Source organism: Cydia splendana, chromosome 19 (assembly GCF_910591565.1).
Source record: "Cydia splendana chromosome 19, ilCydSple1.2, whole genome shotgun sequence".
Taxonomy (NCBI): Eukaryota; Metazoa; Arthropoda; class Insecta; order Lepidoptera; family Tortricidae; genus Cydia; species Cydia splendana.
Window position 1 is genome coordinate 10,333,223 of NC_085978.1, and position 21,714 is coordinate 10,354,936.

The 21,714-nt window shown below is 38.7% G+C and overlaps 1 protein-coding gene across 2 annotated transcripts in view; it reads left to right on the forward strand.

Moving 5' to 3' along the window:
* LOC134800164 (small G protein signaling modulator 2-like) overlaps positions 1 to 20,700 on the forward strand; it is a 135,690-nt gene extending 114,990 nt beyond the window's left edge. The window contains exons 9-23 of one of the 2 annotated variants that reach the window (XM_063772639.1): positions 1,133 to 1,252; positions 2,268 to 2,404; positions 6,428 to 6,525; positions 7,233 to 7,371; positions 7,965 to 8,143; positions 8,528 to 8,672; positions 13,747 to 13,906; positions 14,051 to 14,246; positions 14,513 to 15,038; positions 15,348 to 15,505; positions 15,786 to 15,910; positions 16,209 to 16,388; positions 17,726 to 17,852; positions 18,129 to 18,279; positions 20,074 to 20,700. In XM_063772639.1, the coding sequence (XP_063628709.1) occupies positions 1,133 to 1,252; positions 2,268 to 2,404; positions 6,428 to 6,525; positions 7,233 to 7,371; positions 7,965 to 8,143; positions 8,528 to 8,672; positions 13,747 to 13,906; positions 14,051 to 14,246; positions 14,513 to 15,038; positions 15,348 to 15,505; positions 15,786 to 15,910; positions 16,209 to 16,388; positions 17,726 to 17,852; positions 18,129 to 18,279; positions 20,074 to 20,162 (2,530 nt within the window). In that variant the 3' untranslated portion in view covers positions 20,163 to 20,700. The remainder of the gene's footprint in view (positions 1 to 1,132; positions 1,253 to 2,267; positions 2,405 to 6,427; positions 6,526 to 7,232; positions 7,372 to 7,964; positions 8,144 to 8,527; positions 8,673 to 13,746; positions 13,907 to 14,050; positions 14,247 to 14,512; positions 15,039 to 15,347; positions 15,506 to 15,785; positions 15,911 to 16,208; positions 16,389 to 17,725; positions 17,853 to 18,128; positions 18,280 to 20,073) is intronic. The other variant, XM_063772640.1, reaches the window with a different exon arrangement.
* Positions 20,701 to 21,714: the final 1,014 nt, after the last annotated feature.

Genomic DNA, 21,714 nt, shown 5'->3' on the forward strand with positions numbered 1-21,714 from the left:
AAAAAGTACTTAACCGATTTTAATTTTTTTATTTTTTACAAGCTTTTTAGCGGGTCTACTTTAAATTGTCAGCAAAAAAATTAGTGGTTTCAAAGTAACCCCATTCTCAATATAACTTTGATCGCGTTGTTTTTATTTATTTCTGAAAAAAATATAAGTCCTAATTTTTTTTTATTTGGCAGGCTGAAAGAAGAGAAAAAACCGATTATTATATTTTTATTTCATATTTTTAGGTATATTAAGATCGTCAAAAAATGGTGCCAAACTCTAAAATTGATCAAAGTAACCCCGGTTTACGGTACTTAACACTTCAGTCAGCGATAGTGTTGCTGCCTTCAGAAGGGAAGGGCGGTTTCTGGAGCCTGCTTCATAAAAGCTATAATAACTTGTATTAAGCGGAAGTCTTTTGAATAAAACGAGCTTAAAAACCGACATATGATAATACTTAGTATCTCTTATACAATAGGATTTTAGAGCCTGCATACAGATTATGAGTTATGGATGTTTTCTATGTGTATAAGTATTTATATATATATATATATATATATATATATGTGTGTGTATATTATATATATCGTCGTCTAGTACCCACAACACAAGCCTTATTTTATTAAGCTTACCGTGGGACTAGGTTGATCTGTGTAAAATTGTCCTATAATATTTATTTATTTATTATTTATTTATTTATATATTTATTTATTACAAATTACAAGCATTCATGAAACGAGGCCATCGCCCTATCCCCGCATCAGTGACTCCGCCGATTCGCTGTATTCTGAAATGTAGCTTTTTTTGCGACAAAGTACTTCTAGGTGTATATCAATGGCGGAGCGTCCATAGAATTTATTTCACACTGGCTTTCAATTTTCTCACAGATATTTTTACCAAATCGTCAGGTGACAACCAAAACTCACTAATTATTACCACAAGTTAATAGCCACTGTGTACCATATTACTACATGAATAAGGTTGATTTTCGTTTAATAATTTTTTTAGTAATTAGTGAGTTTTGGTTGTCACCTGTCGAAATTAGCTCCAGCCTTTCTACGAATATTTTGGACGCGGTGCCACTGGTGTATATCAGCTTTATGGACCAACTACATGAGTACATGTATATAGCTTTGTTGTGTAGTTTTCGCTGTCACCTAGTGCATGCGTCCGCCTGCCCTCACACATGTGTCATGTCCATGTGCAGCGCTGCGCCCTGCACTGTGTACAGGCGCCTTTGCTCTGGCCCCTTGTGTATAGACTGGTATGTTGTGTTTTATTTCATTTTTTTATTTATTTTAGTTGCCCTAGCATACTTTGTTTTTGTTTATAGTATCTATTCGTACACCGCCTTCGGCCCAACCAGGGGCCGATTGCATAACAAACTACAACTAATATTACAAGCGGAACTCCTTTTCTAATTTCACTTATTAAATAAGGAGTTCCGCTTGTAATATTAGTTGTAGTTTGTTATGCAATCGGCCCCTGTTCGTAAATTTCAGTCGTACTTAATTGAAAACCACAAAGAAAAACATTACAACCTTTTAACTAAAACTACCGAAACGCAAGTCTAGAAAAAAATTGTTAGACTAATCGAAAAAGATTACATTTATTTTTAAATAGGTATTTAAAACCATTCGCCGTATCGTTTTACCGAACCGCATCGACAGTTGTTTGTGAAAAAGGCTGTTGTATTATTTAAAGCTCAGTTTTTTACGCAACCCTTGTAATGGGTAATTATCCCCTTTGGTTCGATTTGCATGCCCAAGTTAATTAATGTATCCCCGTGGTGAGTTACCGATTCAGACCTCGTTATTTATTTTGATGAAAAATACGAAAAAACAAGTCTGGCCGTCATTGTTTCGCCGAATTCAATTAAACACTTTCTGATGTTTTGTTTCTGTCAAGGGAAAGTAATTGGAAAACTTAGAATGCTCGACATGCTCGCGGATTATAGCCGAAATTGGAAAATTCATCGGCTCGTGCGAGATTAAGCTCGAGGCGTTTTGGATAATCGAATTATTCCTCCAATCCACGCCTAAGGCGCGTGTTCTATCATAAATCATAAGAGAACTATGTATCTACACCTTATTAACGGCGCTTCCAATCTTATTGTTATTAGTTAACAAAGTAATTATTTATTAAAAACTTTCGATTTTGCTTACTGATCATTTGTACAAAGCACATGAAAAGTTGCAAGTTACTATGGTATTACGACATTCCTTTTCGACTACCAGGAAAAAGTGACTGTGATATATTGTTGTTCTACACTTCTACAGCGTGTACTGGGCGATGTCGCTGCAAGTGTGCGTGTGGGAGGTGGTGTACGTGCACGTGCACCGCGCGCCCGGCGCCGACGCGCTCATCCTCGTGGGGCAGGACGGCGTGCAGCGCCCGCCCATACACTTCCCTAAAGGTGAGCATACGAGTAACTACTGTTCCACAACATAGGTATACGGTATACCCGACGTCTGCAAGTGTACGCATGGGAGGTAAAGTGTACTTGCATCTTGGTGGTCCAAATCCAGCCTATTCTAGGTAGTCCTGAAGATAAAAAAAAACCGGCCAAGTACTAGTCGGACTCGCGCACGAAGGGTTCCGTATCATTACGCAAGAAACGGTAAAAAAAAGGCACGTTTATTGTATGGGAGCCCCGCTTAAATATTTATTATATTCTGTTTTTAGTATGTGTGGGTCGTTCTCTCATTTCGTGCAAATCGGTGATGTTCTCTCGATTTGTAAATTTTCTTTTAAATGGTAAATTTTTGGGTTTTCATGCATTGTGGATTCATTTATTGCCACTTTTATGCTAAAGGCACCTTCGTAACCTTATTCCTTTTCATTTAATAAGACTGGTGGTAATGAACTACGCGCTGGTAATGAAATGGGCATGGATGGTAATTTTATCAGTGGAGGGTAATGAAACAAACTTATGAAATCGCAATAAAAAAACTTTAGTTAATGAAAATTAACACCATTAATATAATGAACAACATTAAAATCACGTGTCTTAAGCGCTGTGCAGACGATCAAGCCGACTTAACAAATACTCCGGCTTGACAATCGCGACTTATGATTTACCACCTAGCTTGTAGCGATTGTCAAGCACAATTTACGTGATTGAAGACGTATTTCGTATTGTTTATTTATTTAATGATTACACAGCACTACATCAGTCTTGTCACCAACACACTGAGAAACTAAGTACATACTTTAATTTAAAATTAACATCCAAATACACTCGACTGCCAATCCATCCACCGTAGCTCCATAAACTCGCAAAATCTCAAGCACTCATGAGTTAACAGGAGATGCACCAGGAGAAGCCTAAGGGTTATAATTCTAATGTCCGGTACAAAAAGTCTTACAAGCCTCTCTACTAGTTTAAGGCAGCCAGAGTCTCCACGAAAAGCCCAACAAGCTAAAAGTAGTAGGCTTAAGTTGTGCCTCACCTCCAAAGAAATGAAGCCCAGGGTTCCTAAAATAAATATTTTTGGGTAATACATCCTAAGGAAATTCTTTGGGACCTTTTCCAATAGTAGAATGTTCGTTGACTCGTAAGGGATCCAGGCTAATGCTGACGCCTCCAACTTGCTTCTGACCAGAACATTGTAAAAAACTTTTATGGGGCAAGGGTCATGGAATTCTCTGACAATGCGAGTGACAAAGCCTAATCTACTGAAGCTACATTACCAAGTGCTTTGATATGGTCGTGAAATGTTAGCCACGTATCGAATATGACCGCAAGATCCTTTACTGAGACGACTCTTGAGCATGTGTAGGAAATAGGGCTTGATTAAAACTACACACTTGACACTTAGCTGCATTGAAAGTCAGTTTGTTACCCCGACTCCATTGGAACAGAGATGATGAAACATCCTCCTGCAGCAACTTACAATCCTCCTCCTTCTCAACTCAATATACCAATTTAAGATCGTCGGCGTAGAGTCTAGACAACGAGCTTTATGGATAACCGAGGGCAGATCATTGACCATTATTCCAAATAGGAAAGGCCCCAAGATTGAATCTTGGCTGTCACCAGAACGAGTATGGTACGAATCTGGTACGAAGTGGCCATGCTGGTCGTTGCGTGCTGCGGTTTATCACGCAGATAACTGGCAAAAATGTTAAGCAAATGTGGATTGAACCCAATAGCGTCTAGTTTGTGTAGGAATACATCGTTACCCACACGATTGAAGGCTTTTCGGAAATCATAATACAGGACGTCTATCAGGATACACATATCCAGATGCTCTGAGATGGTGTCACTGTCAACCAAGGTCAGGTTAGTTTTCACAGACCGTTTTACTCTGAAACCATGCTGAGTGTTGCACAGGAATAATGGTTTCACTTGTTTCGACAACGTGCCATGGAGTATGGACTCAAACAGCTTTGCTAAAGCTGAAAGAAAAGAATACCTTGACTTTGGGTCGGTCTTACCCGTGAAATCTTCCAATGGTGATGATATGTACTTGTGGAGAGTAGGTACCAGATTAAGCATGGAGTGTATTGGACCATTCAAATGCTCTAAACACCCCTTTAAGATATATGCAGGTACCTAAGTAGTCTGGACCAACAGCATAGAAGCCCGAAAAACTTACTTTGGTGTTAAGTCCCCTTACATTTTGGTAAATTAGATCCAGTGAAGGTTTCAAATCAGGATTCCGAACTAAGTATTACCGGTTGGTTTTTGTCTGACTCCCATTGACGTTGGATTTACGAAATGACCACGATTATCGGGCTACATAGTTGGAAATAAACAGGATTCATACATTGTCGAGGGTACTCCTATTTTGAAAGTCTTGGAGTCCCCTTTGAGCTTAAGTTCATCGACAGTGCACCATGAATAACAGCAGATATGCCCGTATGTCCTCCGATCCTCAAGCTATATTCCACAGATGGATGAACTTGCGATGGTCCACCGCCCTGAGAGGGATTTTACACCGCTTTTTACTGCTGGTATCAGTTTTCTGAGATTTATCACGCACGGATTGGGAATTGTCGCTTTTGACGGCGGAGGCACTATTATTGCTTATCGGCCTGTGTTTATGTTTCTATAGTTTCTGCCCTTTATTCCAAACATTTGCCCCGTTCTCTAACTTATCGTCGACAGGTATCAGATGATTCCAACTCACTTAGTTTCTTAGTAACGTGTCAAATTTCTCAGCACAGTCCTTGAGTGCGGTCTGGTATTATATATAGAGCGGCAGATTATGTTAATCTACTGCGCTCTAGTTAAATCCAAAAAATCACCAGTTGGGCTCCCCTATATATTATTACATAGTTTTAAATGCTTATACCAACATTCTATTTATAATAACTTAACCCTTTTTCCATTAAATGCACTGCCTGATATACATTATCATTACCTTCTAAATTCGTTAATTACCTTCCCTGGCAAAATTGGAAGGAAAAGAAATGAATGAAACAGATATGAATGAAGTTTTGGAAGTTTTCGTCGCCTAGGTCGGTTGATATCAGACCTTGAATTCGCAGAATAAGCCACACGAAAGGCAACCCTAAAACACATCAATTAGGTATAATTTTAATAATGTACAATTGGTACTTACTGTATAAATCACTAGATGGCGATGAAGATTTATCTGAACCACACTCCTTCCCGACACAAGAGAACGTAGGTATTTTCGTCAAAAGCAACATACGGACGACCGCTGTGGTAGCACGCGGCCAACTGACTGACGAACAATGTGTTGTATCCGCGGGAAGTGCTATATACCCTGGCTATATAGCAAAATATAGCTAATCCATTTCTCGCGTCGGTAATGAAGAAATTGCTTGGACCATCACTTATAAGGCTGTATAGTTTTATTGTTAATTTCTTAGCGTATAATATTATAGGATATAAAACATAACTAAATTACTTGTTTACTGAACCAACAACAAGTTTTCTATTTTTAGTATCTTAAGGTTCAAATGGAGGTCAAAGTTTAACTTCACGCGTTACATGCAGAGAGGAATGAAAATAGTGGGGGTTAATTGTAAATATAAAGAAAATAACCACCTTTTTAGAATTGTTCATGGCGGGCCAATATACTTTAGGTCCTATGTTACAACCTTGCATTAACAGATATTCGAAAACACCATCACATTTTTGGTAAATTGCAAATAATACCGATTTGCACGAAATGCGAGAATGACCCTGTTGTTATAGCGGCAACAGAAATACATCATCTGTGAAAATTTCAACTGCCTACCTATCATGGTTCATGAGATACAGCCTGGTGACCGACAAACGGACAGAAAGACAGACAGACAGCGGAGTCTCGGTACAAAAAGTACTGTGGTTGACTGAAGTAGCATGACAAATACGAATGTTTCCGAGAAAATGCCTTATTATATACCTAATGAACTTTACCTGATTCAAGAAGGTGCTGTTTTCTATTATTATTAGCTTTACATTTAAATATTTGTTACGCAGGTGGTCATCTTCTGTCATTTCTGAGCAACTTGGAAACAGGACTACTACCGCACGGACAACTCGATCCTCCACTTTGGTCACAAAGAGGAACTGGAAAGGTAAAACACAATTTATTTAACCATGTCACTTAGAAGTGTAAGTACCTACGTAATTCTTTTGTCTTAACCAGTGGCGTAGCTAGGCGTGGGCGTCGTGGGCCATCGCCCACGGCCTCGCAACCCAAAGGGGGCCTCGCGCGAGGCCCTTTCGGGCACAGTGAAAGAAAAGGGCCTCGCAGATGTGATTTCGCCCACGGCTAGATTATTTCACGCTACGCCACTGGTCTTAACTCTGGGGTGATTTCAGATGAAGTGATTCACGCACGAAATTGCCAAAATCCGCGATTAACTACTAACCAAAAGTCCATCCCTTGTTATATTTTACTTTGTTTACTGCTTTAATTAATGTACAGTCAGCTGCAGAGAAACGTTACCATAGAAGTTTGTATGCAAAGGTGCTAAGCGAATAGTATATACTGTACTGTAATAGTAGACTGTACCATCAGCCGTAAAAGTTCGTAAGTTTATCAATGAATTCATTCATAATTTCTCCATGGATTTTCGCATCTCACGTACACCTGTCGAATGAAAACAAATAAAACCCAATTCTGAAACATCTGCCATAGAGTTAGACAAATAAGTCTGACTATTTTGATAGCCCAGACTGTGCAAGTGTCAATTAAACTTCAAACTTCTATGAGCTTATATTGCTGTCAAAATCGTTGCAGAGTTATCTTGGTGTAACTCTATCTTTCGCGTTTCTTCAGGTATTTGGGCGCGGTAAAGGCCGCCGGCGTCCGATGCCAAGCCTGTGCGAGAGCGCGGAGACTGACGAAACTGAATGGGAAGAGGCGGCTGGGGATTACGTCTTCCGAATTGTCAACAACGCCATAGCTGACCGCGAAGGTAATAGTAAATTCGATTTAGATTTCTTTATTTCAAGACGAAAATTACACTATAAATCTGCCACATTCGTCAAAATTATGTTTATCTTCTCATCATGATCGTCAAAAATTACATTATATATTTAGAATAATAAAATTAATTGTGTCTCCCAATAAGGATCGTCATGTACAAAGAAAAACATGTCAAACAATTGAATATAAACCAAGTTTACTTTAAAGTCGAAGTCAACGTAAATAATTTGCAATTGTCATTAATATGTCAAATAAAGATAAAAATATCACAAATGAACAAAATGTCATGTTTAAAATACAAACCAAAAATGTAATAATAAATAAATACCAGTAAAGCTAGAACATGTAGTATTAAAGATAGCCGGCATGATTGCCAATTAATTCTCTGCTATATGTATACCTATAGCAAAAGCGTTGATAAAGTGAAAAGGGAAGAAGATACTCTAGATTTTGTATTCTAGATTGGTGATGCCATGCTGTGCGATTCTGGTAGACTAGCTTCCGTTAGCTCTACTCTTAAAGATACCTAAGCGCTTTGACTTTTCCTTGACGCAAAATAAAGTTTCATTGCAATATTTCCAGCGATGCGCCACTCACTCCTAGAGCGTTGCGTGCAGTCCCCACCGCGCACACCACGACGTCCGCTCGCGTCCACTTCCACCACATCATCAGACTCTAGCACCATGTCTGTGGACTGCCCGCCTTCTGCCGGCCTCAATGGGCATCCACCGGCGCTGATACAACATCACCCGATAGAACAGGTATTCCACCGTTATCCCAACCTGATCACACTCCAGCAATTAGTTTAGTTTAACTCGACTGAACACTGAACGAGAGGGAACGTACTAAAACATAGACACACTTAAGTAATTCCAAAATAATTAAGTGTAAACAAAGTTTTGTCATCACTTTGTAGTTATAAAAAATAAGACTATTTTTACAAGTATAGTTGGTCAAGCAAATCTTGTCAGTAGAAAAAGGCGCGAAATTCAAATTTTCTATGAGACGATAACCCTTCGCGCCTACCATTTTTTAAATTTGCCACCTTTTTCTACTGACAAGATTTGATTGACCAACTATAACTAGGAATACTTGTCGAGACACAACATTGTTTTTTTACTTTTTTTTTTTCTTATTTATTCCAGTCGGCGTCAATCGAACTGGTGTGCAGTACGATGCGTCGGCAGATTATCTCCCGTGCGTTCTATGGCTGGCTGGCGTACTGCAGACATCTCTCCACTGTTCGCACACACTTGAGCGGCTTAGTACACCCAAATATTGTTCCAAGAGGTAATTACTGACACCGACCTTATTCATGCCTATTGAATACTATGTGATAAACATTCATGTCGATGTTTTCCAACCAAACTTTTTATGGTTGGAAATGTACTCGTATACTTATTGCGAATTAAATGTATTTAATAAGAGCTTTAGAGCAAGAGTATTGATATTGAAAAAAATCCCGGTTCCATGTTCCCTAAATTATAAATTCAAACAGCATTTCACCAATGTGTCCTTTACTATCTTACGAAAGCTTTTAAAATGAAATGCTTCTGAAAACAGCGTAGTACATCACGCTGGTGGGTGGGTAGACCCCCCACAAGGTGGACTGACGACCTGGTAAAGGTCGCGGGAGACCGCTGGATGCGGGTGGCGCAAGACCGGTCATTGTAGCACTCTTTGGGGGAGACCTAAGTCCAGCAGTGGACGTCCTCTGGCTGATATGATTATGATATTCTCTACTTAATAAAACACTGCTTTATGTAAATCCACTATTTAATTACTTAGCTTGAGATCCGCCATTGAAACATACAATCAAACTCGTGTTGTTATTATCTATGCGCACTAAGCGCTATTTGAGTTACATGGATACACGTTACTCGTCCCCCTTTTAAAGGGAATGTACCTTATTATCTAATTTACAAATCTAATCTATCAGGTGCTTTCCTGATTCTCGTAGACCGTCTCAGATCCGGGTCAGTCGCTGGTGATGTTAGTCTCTCAGGAGCGCCTGCTGCTAATTGTGGTGGTCCAGTTACTTCCACTCTTTCTGGTGGTTCAGCTGAAGGTCCCACATCTTCTAATCCAATTTCATCACTCTCCCCAGTACCCTCATTTCGTCTATCATCTTCATTTTGTTCTACTTCTGTTGGGACTGGCGGTGTTATTATAAGAGGATGTGCAACCTCCACTGATGAACGTGACTCATTTTCAACCGGGATCTGAGCCAGTTCTACACATGGTCTTAAATCAGAAACATGATAATATTTTTGTATGCCACTTATGCTTATTAAATACCTAACTGGACTTAAAATTTTGACAATAATAGCTTTGGTCCATCCTTTTCCTTCTTTTAAATTCTTTGCCCACACTTTTTCTCCTTCCTTAAAAGTCAAAACCTGTTTCTCTAAATTATTATCTTTTATCACTTTTTTAGACAATACATTGGATGGCTTTATTAATTCGAATCGAGTTCTTGGTTTATATTTAAATAACATTTCATTTGGAGACATGCCAGTAGAATTTGGACTGTTTCTATATGTAAATAAAAAGTTTTGTAACAAAAGTTCTTGTCTAAAAGAGGGTCTGGACTCATGTTCTGCTAATAACCTATTTAATGCTTGTTTGGCTGTCTGAACAGTCCTTTCTGCCATTCCATTTGATTCAGGATGGTATGGAGGGCTCTTTAAGGGCACACATCCATTGTTTTTTAAAAATTGTACAAATTGTTCAGAGGAAAAGGGTGGCCCATTGTCACTGACAAGGTATACAGGAATACCAATTATAGCAAATGTTCTACACAATTTTTCTATTACTTGCGAAGCTGAAGTGCCATTCATTATGTGCACATCAAGCCACTTTGAAGTTGAATCAACTATTAGCAAATAAGTTACAGAATTTTTCATGAAAAAATTTACATGAACTCTTTCAAAAACATTTTCACATTTTTTCCAACTGACTGGTGGACTTACATTGGTAAAATTTCTTGATGATTGACATATATTACAACTGGCTACAACTCTTTCAACATCTTCATTCATATTAGGCCACCAGCAATAACCTCTCATTAACATTTTTGATTGAACAATTCCCTGGTGGGACTCATGAAATAACCCTAATACTTTGTCTCTCAACTTGTTAGGTATAATAACTCTATTTCCCCACAGTACACATTTCTGCTCAGTACCTAATTCAGCCCTTTTATTAAAATATGGTCTTATATACTCATCATTTATTGAACTGGGCCATCCAGATAAAACATATTCATACACTTTACTCAATGTCACATCTTTTTGTGTATATTTAGCTATTTCCTGAAAGTCAAGTGGAGCATCATCTTTAAAATTAAAATAATTGATGCAGTCAGCTACATTGGCTCTTTCTGGTAATGGTAATCGTGACAGAGCATCAGCATTTCCTAGTAATGTGCCCTTTCTATAATTTATTTCATACTGATAACCTGACAGTATTAAAGCCCATCTTTGCAACCTTGCATTAGCTGTAATAGGAATTTTTTTTAGAGGATCAAATATAAACTTTAAAGGCTGATGGTCTGTCACAAGCACAAATTTTCTGCCATACAAAAATTTATGGAACTTTTGAACTGCAAAGATAATTCCCAGAGCTTCTTTTTCCACTTGGGAATAGTTCTTCTGAGCCTCATTTAATGTAGCCGATGCAAAACCTATAGGTTCACTATCTATTTGGTGACTTAAAACCGCCCCGACGCCATATTGACTCGCATCTGAGGTCACAAACACTTCTTTGTTACAATCATAATGCACCAGTAAATTACAATCTGTGATTAACCTCCTACTCGCTACAAAAGACTCATGACACTCCTTGGTCCATTTAAAGGGAACATTTTTTTTTAATAGGGCATGTAATGGTCTAATTTATCTGAAAGTCTAGGTAGAAACTTTCCATAATAATTTAATAGTCCTAAATATGCCTGTAATTGTGTAATGGATGTAGGTTCTGGTGCCTTTGTAATAGCCTCTACTTTTTCAGGTAATGGTTTTATTCCCTCTTCACACACTAAATGCCCTAAAAACTTAATTTCACTACAGAAGAATTGGCATTTATCCAAATTTACCTTGACTTTATATTGTTTTAGTTTTTCTAACACACTTTCTAAATTCTTATAACAATCTTCTAAATTAGTACCCGTTATGATCAAGTCATCAATATATGCTTTAACATTAGTCACCCCTTGTAATATCTGGTCCATAACACACTGAAAAATTGATGGACCTGATGATACTCCAAATTGTAAGCGAGTGGGCCTAAATAATCCTAAATGTGTATTAATAGTCATATATTCTTGTGATTTCTCATCTAATAACAATTGTTGGTAGGCACCACTCAGATCCAGGACACAAAATACCTTAGCTCCTGCCAGCTCTGCAAATATGTCCTCTGGAAGAGGCAAGGGGTAATGATCTGTGTCTAACATCTTATTTAATGTCACTTTATAGTCTACACATACTCTAATTTTTTTATCATTCTTTTGAACTACAACAATAGGACTAGCCCAATCACTATGTGTTACTCTCTGAATAATTCCCGCCTTTTCTAAACTTATTATCTCATTTTCTACTTCCTGTTTCTTAGCATAAGGAATGGAGTAAGCCCTATGAAAAATAGGAGTTGCCCCATCCTTAAGCTTCAAAGTAGCCTGCATATTTATAATATGTGAGGATCTATCTTTATCAAACACACACTTATATTTATTTTTAACACTTTCAATCAACTTAGTTTTATCTTGATTTATCCCCTCTTTTTGTATATAACTTACTTTGTGAAACTTAAATCTTTCTTGCCAGTTAGGAAATAATATTTTCAACCAATTTCTACCTACTAAAGGTTTAAAATACCTATCACAGTCAATTACTATGAGGTATAAATCGTCTCTCACATTTCTGGGTTCTATCTTAATAGCCCCAAGCACTAACAAGGGATTTCCTGAAACGGCCTTTAACTTAATTAAACACTTTCTTAGTTCATACTTTGAAAAGTATGTTTTATAGTCTTTCAGATGAATCACCGACTTGCAAGCTCCTGTATCGATCTCCATCTTCAATTTTCTGTTACCTAGTCACAAAGGGAGTTCTGCGCAATCCTCTTCCGACACATTGCCGATGCTGCCCAGTACTACATCTTCCTCCGGCTTGTATTCTGTTGCCACAGGTCCTTGATCTACATTTCTGATATTTCTATAACGGCATTTGTGAGCTAAATGCCCTTGTTTCTTGCATACAAAGCAAACACAATCTTTTTTGTAGCATCTGTCTGTAGAATGTGAGCCGCCACAGCATCTGCATTCTAATCTCCCTGGATTGGCTGGATTATTGTTGTAGGAAGAGCTGTATCCTGGCCTATTTGGTGCCGGAGTCCTGTTGATTATTTTCTTCTTTTGGTTTAGCATTTGTATCTTTTCTGCCTCTGGTTGAATATTTTTTGTGTCTTTTGCGGCGCTTTCTAGAGCAGTCGCTAACTTAATTGCCCTTTCTAAAGTCAACTTCTCCTCTGCTAATAGTTTACTAATAATGTTTTCATTTTTTAATCCACATACTAATTTGTCTCTTAATGCGTCGTCCAGGAAAGTTTTAAAGTCGCATTTAGCAGCTACTCTTTTTATTTCTACCACAAAATCGTTGATAGATTGTTGTTCTTTTTGTTGGCATCGGTAGAAATCAAACCTCCAGGCAATTATACTTTTTTTCTCGACATAGTGCTCCTTTAACGTTTTTATTAGCTCTGCGTAAGTCTTATCTTTAGGTATATCAGGAGACAACAAATTCTTGAGCACGCCGTAACATTCTGGCCCGATTAATGTGATTAACAATGCTACCTTTTTCGGTTCATCCTTGATGTCGTTAACAATGAAGAATTGCTCCATCCTTTCAATGTAGGCAACAAAATCGCCTCCTTGGCGATAATTTTCTATATTGCCTATCATAGCCATGGTTTTGTTTTTGTCCTCGTCGCCAATATGATATTCTCTACTTAATAAAACACTGCTTTATGTAAATCCACTATTTAATTACTTAGCTTGAGATCCGCCATTGAAACATACAATCAAACTCGTGTTGTTATTATCTATGCGCACTAAGCGCTATTTGAGTTACATGGATACACGTTAATGATGATGATGATGATGATGATGATGACTTCTGAAAACGAATTTATCGTACTTTTGTTCTCGTGCCTTTCCATTGCCTACTTAATTTAAAGAGATTTAGAATGTCAAACCAGAACTCGGATTCCTAGCATTCTCACAAAAATCAAGAGTAGCATCGTGCGACATTATGGTGGTAAGTTCCAAAAATATAAATCTAACTCCGGGTAATTCACTCTTCAGAGGGCGCCGAGGGTGGTCTGACAGAGGAACGGTGGAGAGCCATGACTGATGAACACGGCGCCGTCAGCGATAAGGATGAAGTATACCGGCTGGTGTACTACGGTGGCGTGCAGCACGACATACGGCGAGAAGTGTGGCCGTATCTACTTGGATATTATGAGTAAGTTCCTTTTCGTTAAAAAACTGAATGCGGATTTTTACAAGGGCTTTGATATTATCGCTTCTGAAATGACCATTTAAATGACGTTTACCTCATGACTGTTTCTACATTCTCACATTTAATATTCCTTGTTCTCTTGTGTAGATTTGGCTCAACAACTGAAGAGCGCGCAGAACAAGACGCAGCTTGCCGCCGACAGTATGAGACCGTGATGTCGGAGTGGCTCTGCGTGGAGGCCATCGTACGACAGCGGGACCGGGAGGCCACGGCGGCTTCCATAGCCCGACTGAGCGAGGCTTCTGGGAGGCTAAAGCCAGCCGAGAATGCATCGCCGAGCGAGGTACTATCAACGCCACAATTAACCAATTGACTTTTGGTCCTTGGTGTTCCACGGGTCTACATTTGCCAGCCAAAAATGACCTCGAGTTTTTACATTTTGAACTGAATTTTGATAGTTTTTTTCAGACGCGATTTCGCATCTGTTAATCTCAATGGTATGGTAGTCAGTAATCTGTGATGATATTATCGAATTTAGACCTCATGATAAAACTAGTGATCTCATTCCTAAATATTTGCTAGATAAATCACAACAAAAACTATTTTCAGGTATTCGAAGACGACTGCAGCATTATATCAGACAACCCACCAGTGGTTTCACCTGAACCAAACGAAACCGAACAGAAGAAACCAGATACAAAACCGGTACTATCCAGAGCACCGAGCATAGATGAAGTAGACAACATAGAGATGGATTCAGAAGATAAAGAGAATATAAACGGAGAGACTGAGAAGGGTGATAGTAGGGATGTAGATTTAGACAGTCTTAAAGACTTAGATGAAGAGGAAGAAGTACACATTAAGAGTACAGTTGAGAATCCTGATATGAGAAGGGAGAGCATAGCTGAGATAAAGAGGTTAGCTGAAGGTATAGTGCAAACGGGCGGTGGGCGAGGACCGTTGTGTAGCGTGGATAGTGCGAATATAAACCTTAATGGGAACGACTTAAGGTCGTCGTTGGACGAGAGCGTGCCAACAGCTCCGCCACCGCAGCAGCAGCATACGAGTGTGATTATTACAAATCCATCAGTCGACCTAGCTGCGGGCGGGTCGCCTGCATCAGGAGGAACCACCGGTAAATATTATACATTCTTCTAACACACAAAACGTTTATTTTTAACTACCCAACGCCAACGCCTCAAAGTAACTTTGTAGTTCAGGCAAAATTGAGTAAAATACTTTTTTGTAAGTCGCTAGTATACTTTTACAGTCTATTGAATTGCTATAGTTGCCGCTATTGCGCAGCAGCGCGCCGTTGCGCAGGATCGCTCTCAATTGTTTTTAAGTGTAAGTTATCATGCGATTGCTATTCTTATTTTGTAAACACTGCTTTTGAATGAATGGAGATGGAACTCTGAATTGAAAAGAATGCCTTTGTGTGTAGCGAACGTGAGCCCCGCGCGCAGCCCGCTGGGCGTGGTGCGCGAGGAGTCGGCGTCGGGGGGCGCGTCGTTCGACACGCTGGAGCCCGCCGCCGACCCCCGCCCCGACAACCGCTCCAACTGCGGCTCGCCGGCCAGCTCCAATGGCGGTGTTTATTCCGTGAGTTCTATTACTAGTATTTTACATGAGTACATGACTGACACTCTTGCACTTTTTTTTTCAATATATTTTTCATTTAATGAGGCCCACAGATTACCAGTTCGCCGGACGATATCAGTCTGTCAGTTGTTCGGAGCTGTCAAATTTTTCTTCTAACTGACAGGCCGATATCGTCCGGCGGACTGGTAATCAGTGGGCCCCTTAAAGGAAGAGTTAGATAAAAATCTTAGTATAACGACATTCTTCAGGCTCGTACTTATAAACCGATTTTTTTTTTTAGAATGAACTAGTGGAAAGCTTCGCTTTGAACTTGCATCGCATTGAGAAAGATGTGCAAAGGTGCGACAGGAACTATCCGTTCTTCACAGATGAGAATCTCGACAAGCTGAGGAATATTATGTGCACGTGAGTAACTGTTTATACACGTAAACAAAATATTGATTTAACCTTTTGGACGCCAATGACCGATAGATCCGCACCGCAGGTCCAACGCCAAAGACGGGTTAATTGGTCACAGACCACAGAGCAACATATACGCATACGTGCATATGCATAAAGTTCAATTTCAGTTTTGACACTTCGGTGACGTGGCGTCCGAGTGACAGCTTTTGTGTTTGACACGGCGTCGAAAAAGTTAAGAAATATTCTCTAGAAGAAGATCCTTAGACCAACAAATATTTACTAGAAAATGTATCGTTATCAGGTATGTGTGGGAGCACCTAGAAATGGGCTACATGCAAGGCATGTGCGACCTAGCAGCTCCTCTCCTGGTGATGATGCGCGAAGAGGGCGCTGCGCACGCGCTGTTCGCGAGCCTCATGTCGCGCGCCAAGGACAACTTCCCGTCAGGACAGGCCATGGACGCGCACTTCGCGGACATGAGGTCAGTCTGATAACACTCTGACCACGTTAAGTTTGCACCGACTTGGCAGTAGGTAACAATACACAGGCCCCGTAGACAACATGCCAATCGTTATCGCTCCGTAGCGAACGAAACGCAACGGTCACTGTCACACTAATATGAAAGAGCGATAGAGAGACACAAAGCTATTCCATGGCGAAGCGCAAGCGATTGTCACCTTGGCTAGGCCGCCAGGTCCGCCATACTTCACGTAGCACTTGGCATGTAAACTTAGCGTGACTCAGTTTTTGATGTGTGATGTCTGACTCAGTTTTTAAGTTTCTTAGTGGTACGACGACCACACGTCTGTGGTGAGTGACCGTCGTGACCGGAGATCACCGGAGATCATTGACACTGACAACATGCTATGCTGCCGAGATCTTTGGATATTTTAATTTTATATTGAATGATACTAATGATAGCATAAATAAAAATATTGATCTTTAACCTTTTAACCGCCAGCAATTTTTGATCGAGCGTGCTTGTGTCGCCACCGACAGTAATTGTACCACGCAGAGTAAGGTTGGCATAGTTACGGGAGTTATAAATGTGTTGTAAAAACCAAATCAGATCTTTGTCTTATTTATCAGACTGTGGCGAAATGACCTGGATATGTAATGTCTTATATATCAGACTGTGGCGGTTAAAGGGTTAAAGTACCTCAATACTTGATTCAAGCTCGTGTCAGAAGACAACCGTACACAAGGTCATAGTGTCCAACTAAGCTATAAATATAGGTACCTACTGGACGAGCAAGAATATCTACCTAAGCATGTAAACATATACCTACATTACTGCTATATTGTGCTTCCATGGAATCCTTGTGCACTTTGCTCCGTAGGCAAGTTGCCTTCTAACTAAACTAACAGTCACTCCATGCCTATTGCGATATTACTTGACATAACGTCGTCACTTGTCAATAAAAAACCTTATTAATAGGGAGAATTACTGCAATGTTCTGCCGCCAGAGTGCAACACTAATTTGTTTAGTAAACCATAGAGTAACTTATACCTACATACTAGGCCTTAAACAGTTTTTTGATAAATTTTTACTATGACATTGATGCATGAAGGCGGTTTGTTTACAAGTGGCCTACCGCGAAACGCAAAAAAAAAAATTTCGTTATCTGCCTCTCTATAGATCGAATAAGCAAGAGTGATAGAGAGGCAGAAACCGAACTTTCGATTGTCGTGTTTCACGGTAGGCCATATATGTGATTGACGTAGTGACGCATGATGTGTCATTGATGTTTGTTTACTGTATGTGCTAGTTGTGCCCACCTACGCAGAGCTTTGCCTAATATTTGACTTTTGTTCAGGTCGCTGATCCAGATCCTGGATTGCGAGCTGTACGAGCTGATGCACGCTCACGGCGACTACACACACTTCTACTTCTGTTACCGCTGGTTCCTTCTCGACTTCAAGCGTGAACTGCTATACCAGGATGTAAGTGACATTCATTTATTATCCTCTTAATCCTCCCAACGAAGATGCCCAATAAACAGGAACTGGTTGACCTAAATTCACCTTTACTTTCGGGGTTCCTACCGCAATACCCCGGGCTGACTCACCTACTTTAAGTGTCTCGCGTACTTTACACGCCTATCCTCAAATATCCTATCCTTTTCGAATGTTTTCGAACCACAGAGCACAGTCAGTTAGTCATAAGTCATACAATAAACTGAATTGCCGTAAAGTTAGTCTATATGTATATCTACGCAGGTGTTTGCTGCATGGGAGCTGATTTGGGCGGCGCGACACGTGGCCTCAGAGCACATGGTGCTGTTCCTAGCACTAGCCCTACTTGAGACCTACAGAGATGTCATCCTGGCTAACACCATGGATTTTACGGATATCATCAAGTTTTTCAATGGTGAGTCAAACATACAAAGGTTACTTATAGCTCGTTTTTTTAGCATTAGAAATAAGGTAAACAATCTTGATGTGTCTTTTAATTGAAAAACACATTTTAAAAATAATTATGAATTATGAATCTAATACGATCATTTATATTCTTCTGCTTTCATATAAGTAATAGTTATTGATTTTTAAAAAGCGTTTTTCAATTAAAAGACATGTCAAGATCGCTTACCTTCTTTCAAGTTCTTTCTAATGCTAAAAAAAACGAACTATAGTCCACTCTCCGTTACTTTATACTTTTTATTATTTAATAACCCACCAGCACCACCACGGTACTATTAGCAAAAACGACTTACCTAACGATTATTTAGACTATTCTAGACTCTAGAACATCATACGTCAACTTTAGATAAGATATATTTATCTGTGCTATTAAGCTAGTTCCGTCGTCTGTCGCCAGTGTCGCCACCGTCACCACCCCAAAGACACCTTGGGTCCATTTCTCGAACGGTATTATACGAACTGTCAACAGGTTACCATGGTCAGGGGTGCGAAACTCCTCCCTCCGTGCAAATTCAGCTCCGTTCGGCTCAGCATTGCTCCGAGCAATTATTAGGGTTGACACAACTTGACGTCCCTGTGCGTGCACGACCACAGATAAGATAATGGCTTGAATTTTGACAACCCTAAGTAAGCGATAGTGCCATATATTAGAAAGGGGCAGCACGATTCGACCATGAACCGCTGTCAAACTTCGGTTTTGTAGGAAGCTTCCTTTCTGTACGGTAGTACTATTATTTATTCTGTGCCATGGCATCAGACTATTAATAATATTAGACTAATATACTGTTCGAGAAATGGGCCCCTGGCGTAAAATATGGCACTGCAACTGCAAGCACTATTAGCGAGAATAAAGCGTAGGGTCATTGAAATTATACACAATTCTTTGTGGCAACTACGCCAAGTGGACGGAAACATGCACTGGACGGTGATCTGACGCAATGACCCTATTTATAAATATTGTAATCTAGTGGAAGATAACACTCGGGAAGTGATTACTTCCTCTTTTACTTTCTTCTATTCTCTATTACGCGAGAGCAACTAACTTTGCATTAAGTAGTTATATATAGTAAACAGCTAACACGTGTACTTAACAAGTATATTTTTGTTTCCTTTTGATCATACAATAAATAATGTATTATTCCGTAGTAAATTGACACAATAATAGTTTATCTAATCATGGTAATTGAATACATCTGCACAATACATCAACATGTTAATGAGATAAGTCTAGCCAGGGGAATCACCGGACCGACGCAGTACTGACAAAGTACGATCTCTAATGATAACGACTTAAAATTATTTTAATCACAAATAAAAAACACATTAAGTAGGCAAGTTTTTGCTTGATAAGATGGCAAATTAATGATGCACGATAGTAATTAAAATTAGATTAGGTATTTAGATTAGATTTTATTTAATGCACGTAGGTAATGCGTACTTACAACAATTACAATTTAGTTGCAAAAAAGGCTAAAGTGAACAAAACTTTATGAATAAAATAAATGTTTCTGTGTATGATTGACTTGTAGAAATTGTAGAAATTATTCCTTTTTATTTTTGATATATTTTTATTATGAATTTCCGTTTATTCCTTTGTCTATGGTTTACCATATAAAAGCTAAGTAATTAGATATATCAATAATTGCAAGTTAAATCCACTAATAAATACATTATCTCACAGTTCCTACGTATACGTAGGTTGGGGAGATATTTAAGAACTATAACAAAAAAAAACTTGTTTCAGAAATGGCTGAACGGCACGACGCGTCAGCCGTGCTGTCTCTCGCCAGGGACCTCGTGTTGCAAGTTCAAACATTGATAGAAAACAAATAAACTATAGGTAACAATAACACTTCACTTATCACTGCTCTACGTAGGTAAGTATATGGATCATCGAAAGTAGGAGATTATTTGGATAAAGATGTATTTAATGTGTTTTATTTAAAAAAATCTAAGATAACATCGGCTGATGTCTGTAATATAGCTACGTCTCAAAGCTTCGTTTTATTTATACGAAAATGTGGTCGTGTTGCACGCAACGGGCTATGTTTGGTTTGAAAATGAATACGTAGAGATACATTACTTATATAGCTTCTTACCTACCTTCACGAACACAAGTAGGTACTTATGCTATTTTGCAACTTGTCAAAAAACACCTAACCCTGACAATTCTATTTCAAGATTATTTACCTACTTTTGTCACTGCAAAAATGTATATACATTATACATAATATTATCAACGTCAGGTTAGAATAAAATTCTCAAGTTGGTGGTGAAATAAGACCAGAAATGGGCAATCTCCAGTTATTAAAATTCACCATATTATGGACACATTGATACTTACTTATCATCGAAAATTAAACCTACTTTTTGTACTTACCTGCTTTAATACCGTTGTGCAATCATAATTAGGTATGTTCAGTCACCACACGGGAATGTTACGCCATTTAGGGTTCTAGCTAAATTGGCATTCCATAGCGTAAGTATGGCTCAACCAATTTAGCTAGGACCATAAATGGCGTAACAATCGCAGAGCGTGATTGTACCTAAAAGTTATAATTCCTACATTGTATAAATAATTATATAAACCAGAGTGCTCACAATCGTGATGTAACAATTACAAAATGATCATTATTTTGGTACATTTTACGATCGTCGTAAACGAGAATGCTAAGTTAGTCAAATCGTCTATTAAACGTAGGCAAAAGTATTTATTAGATTAAATCTAGTTGAGTTAATGTCAGATGAATAAAGTATGCTCATTTTTGTATAATCCATTTATAAGCGACAGTAATCACTCATAAAACGTAATTACGAAAATATACATGTAGGTATATTCATATTTCAGAACCTTATTAGACATAGGTTAATAAATATATTATTACCTACCAATTTAAGTTCAAAATTCTAAAATACATTAAGTTCGTCGTTTCGAACTATTACTTAGGTTACTTTTAATACTTAAACTAAATTATAATAAATTAATAAATATGAATGAGGAAAACAAGCGGGAACTTACTTATTTCATTCATGAAAAATGAATTAATAGGAAGTGTTTTGATAACATACACATACACATGTGAGTACGAGAGGGGTTCCACGAATTTTCCTACTACATAATGTGTAATGTGTACTCATTACCGCTGGTTGTAAAGGATTCCCCGGTCTTGTTAATAAAAACAACATTACAACACGCTTCGGTGCCTACATTAGGCAATACGCAAGCGGTCGCTATCGATCGTCACTAATTCTTCCGATATATATTCATGTATTTAGTGACTTTTAGCGTTTTTCTTAATGCAAGAAGTGTGGATGATTTATTTCAGGACCAAATGCCGTAGTCAAAATACCTAATAATTTTGTTTATAGAGAAACGCCATCTAAA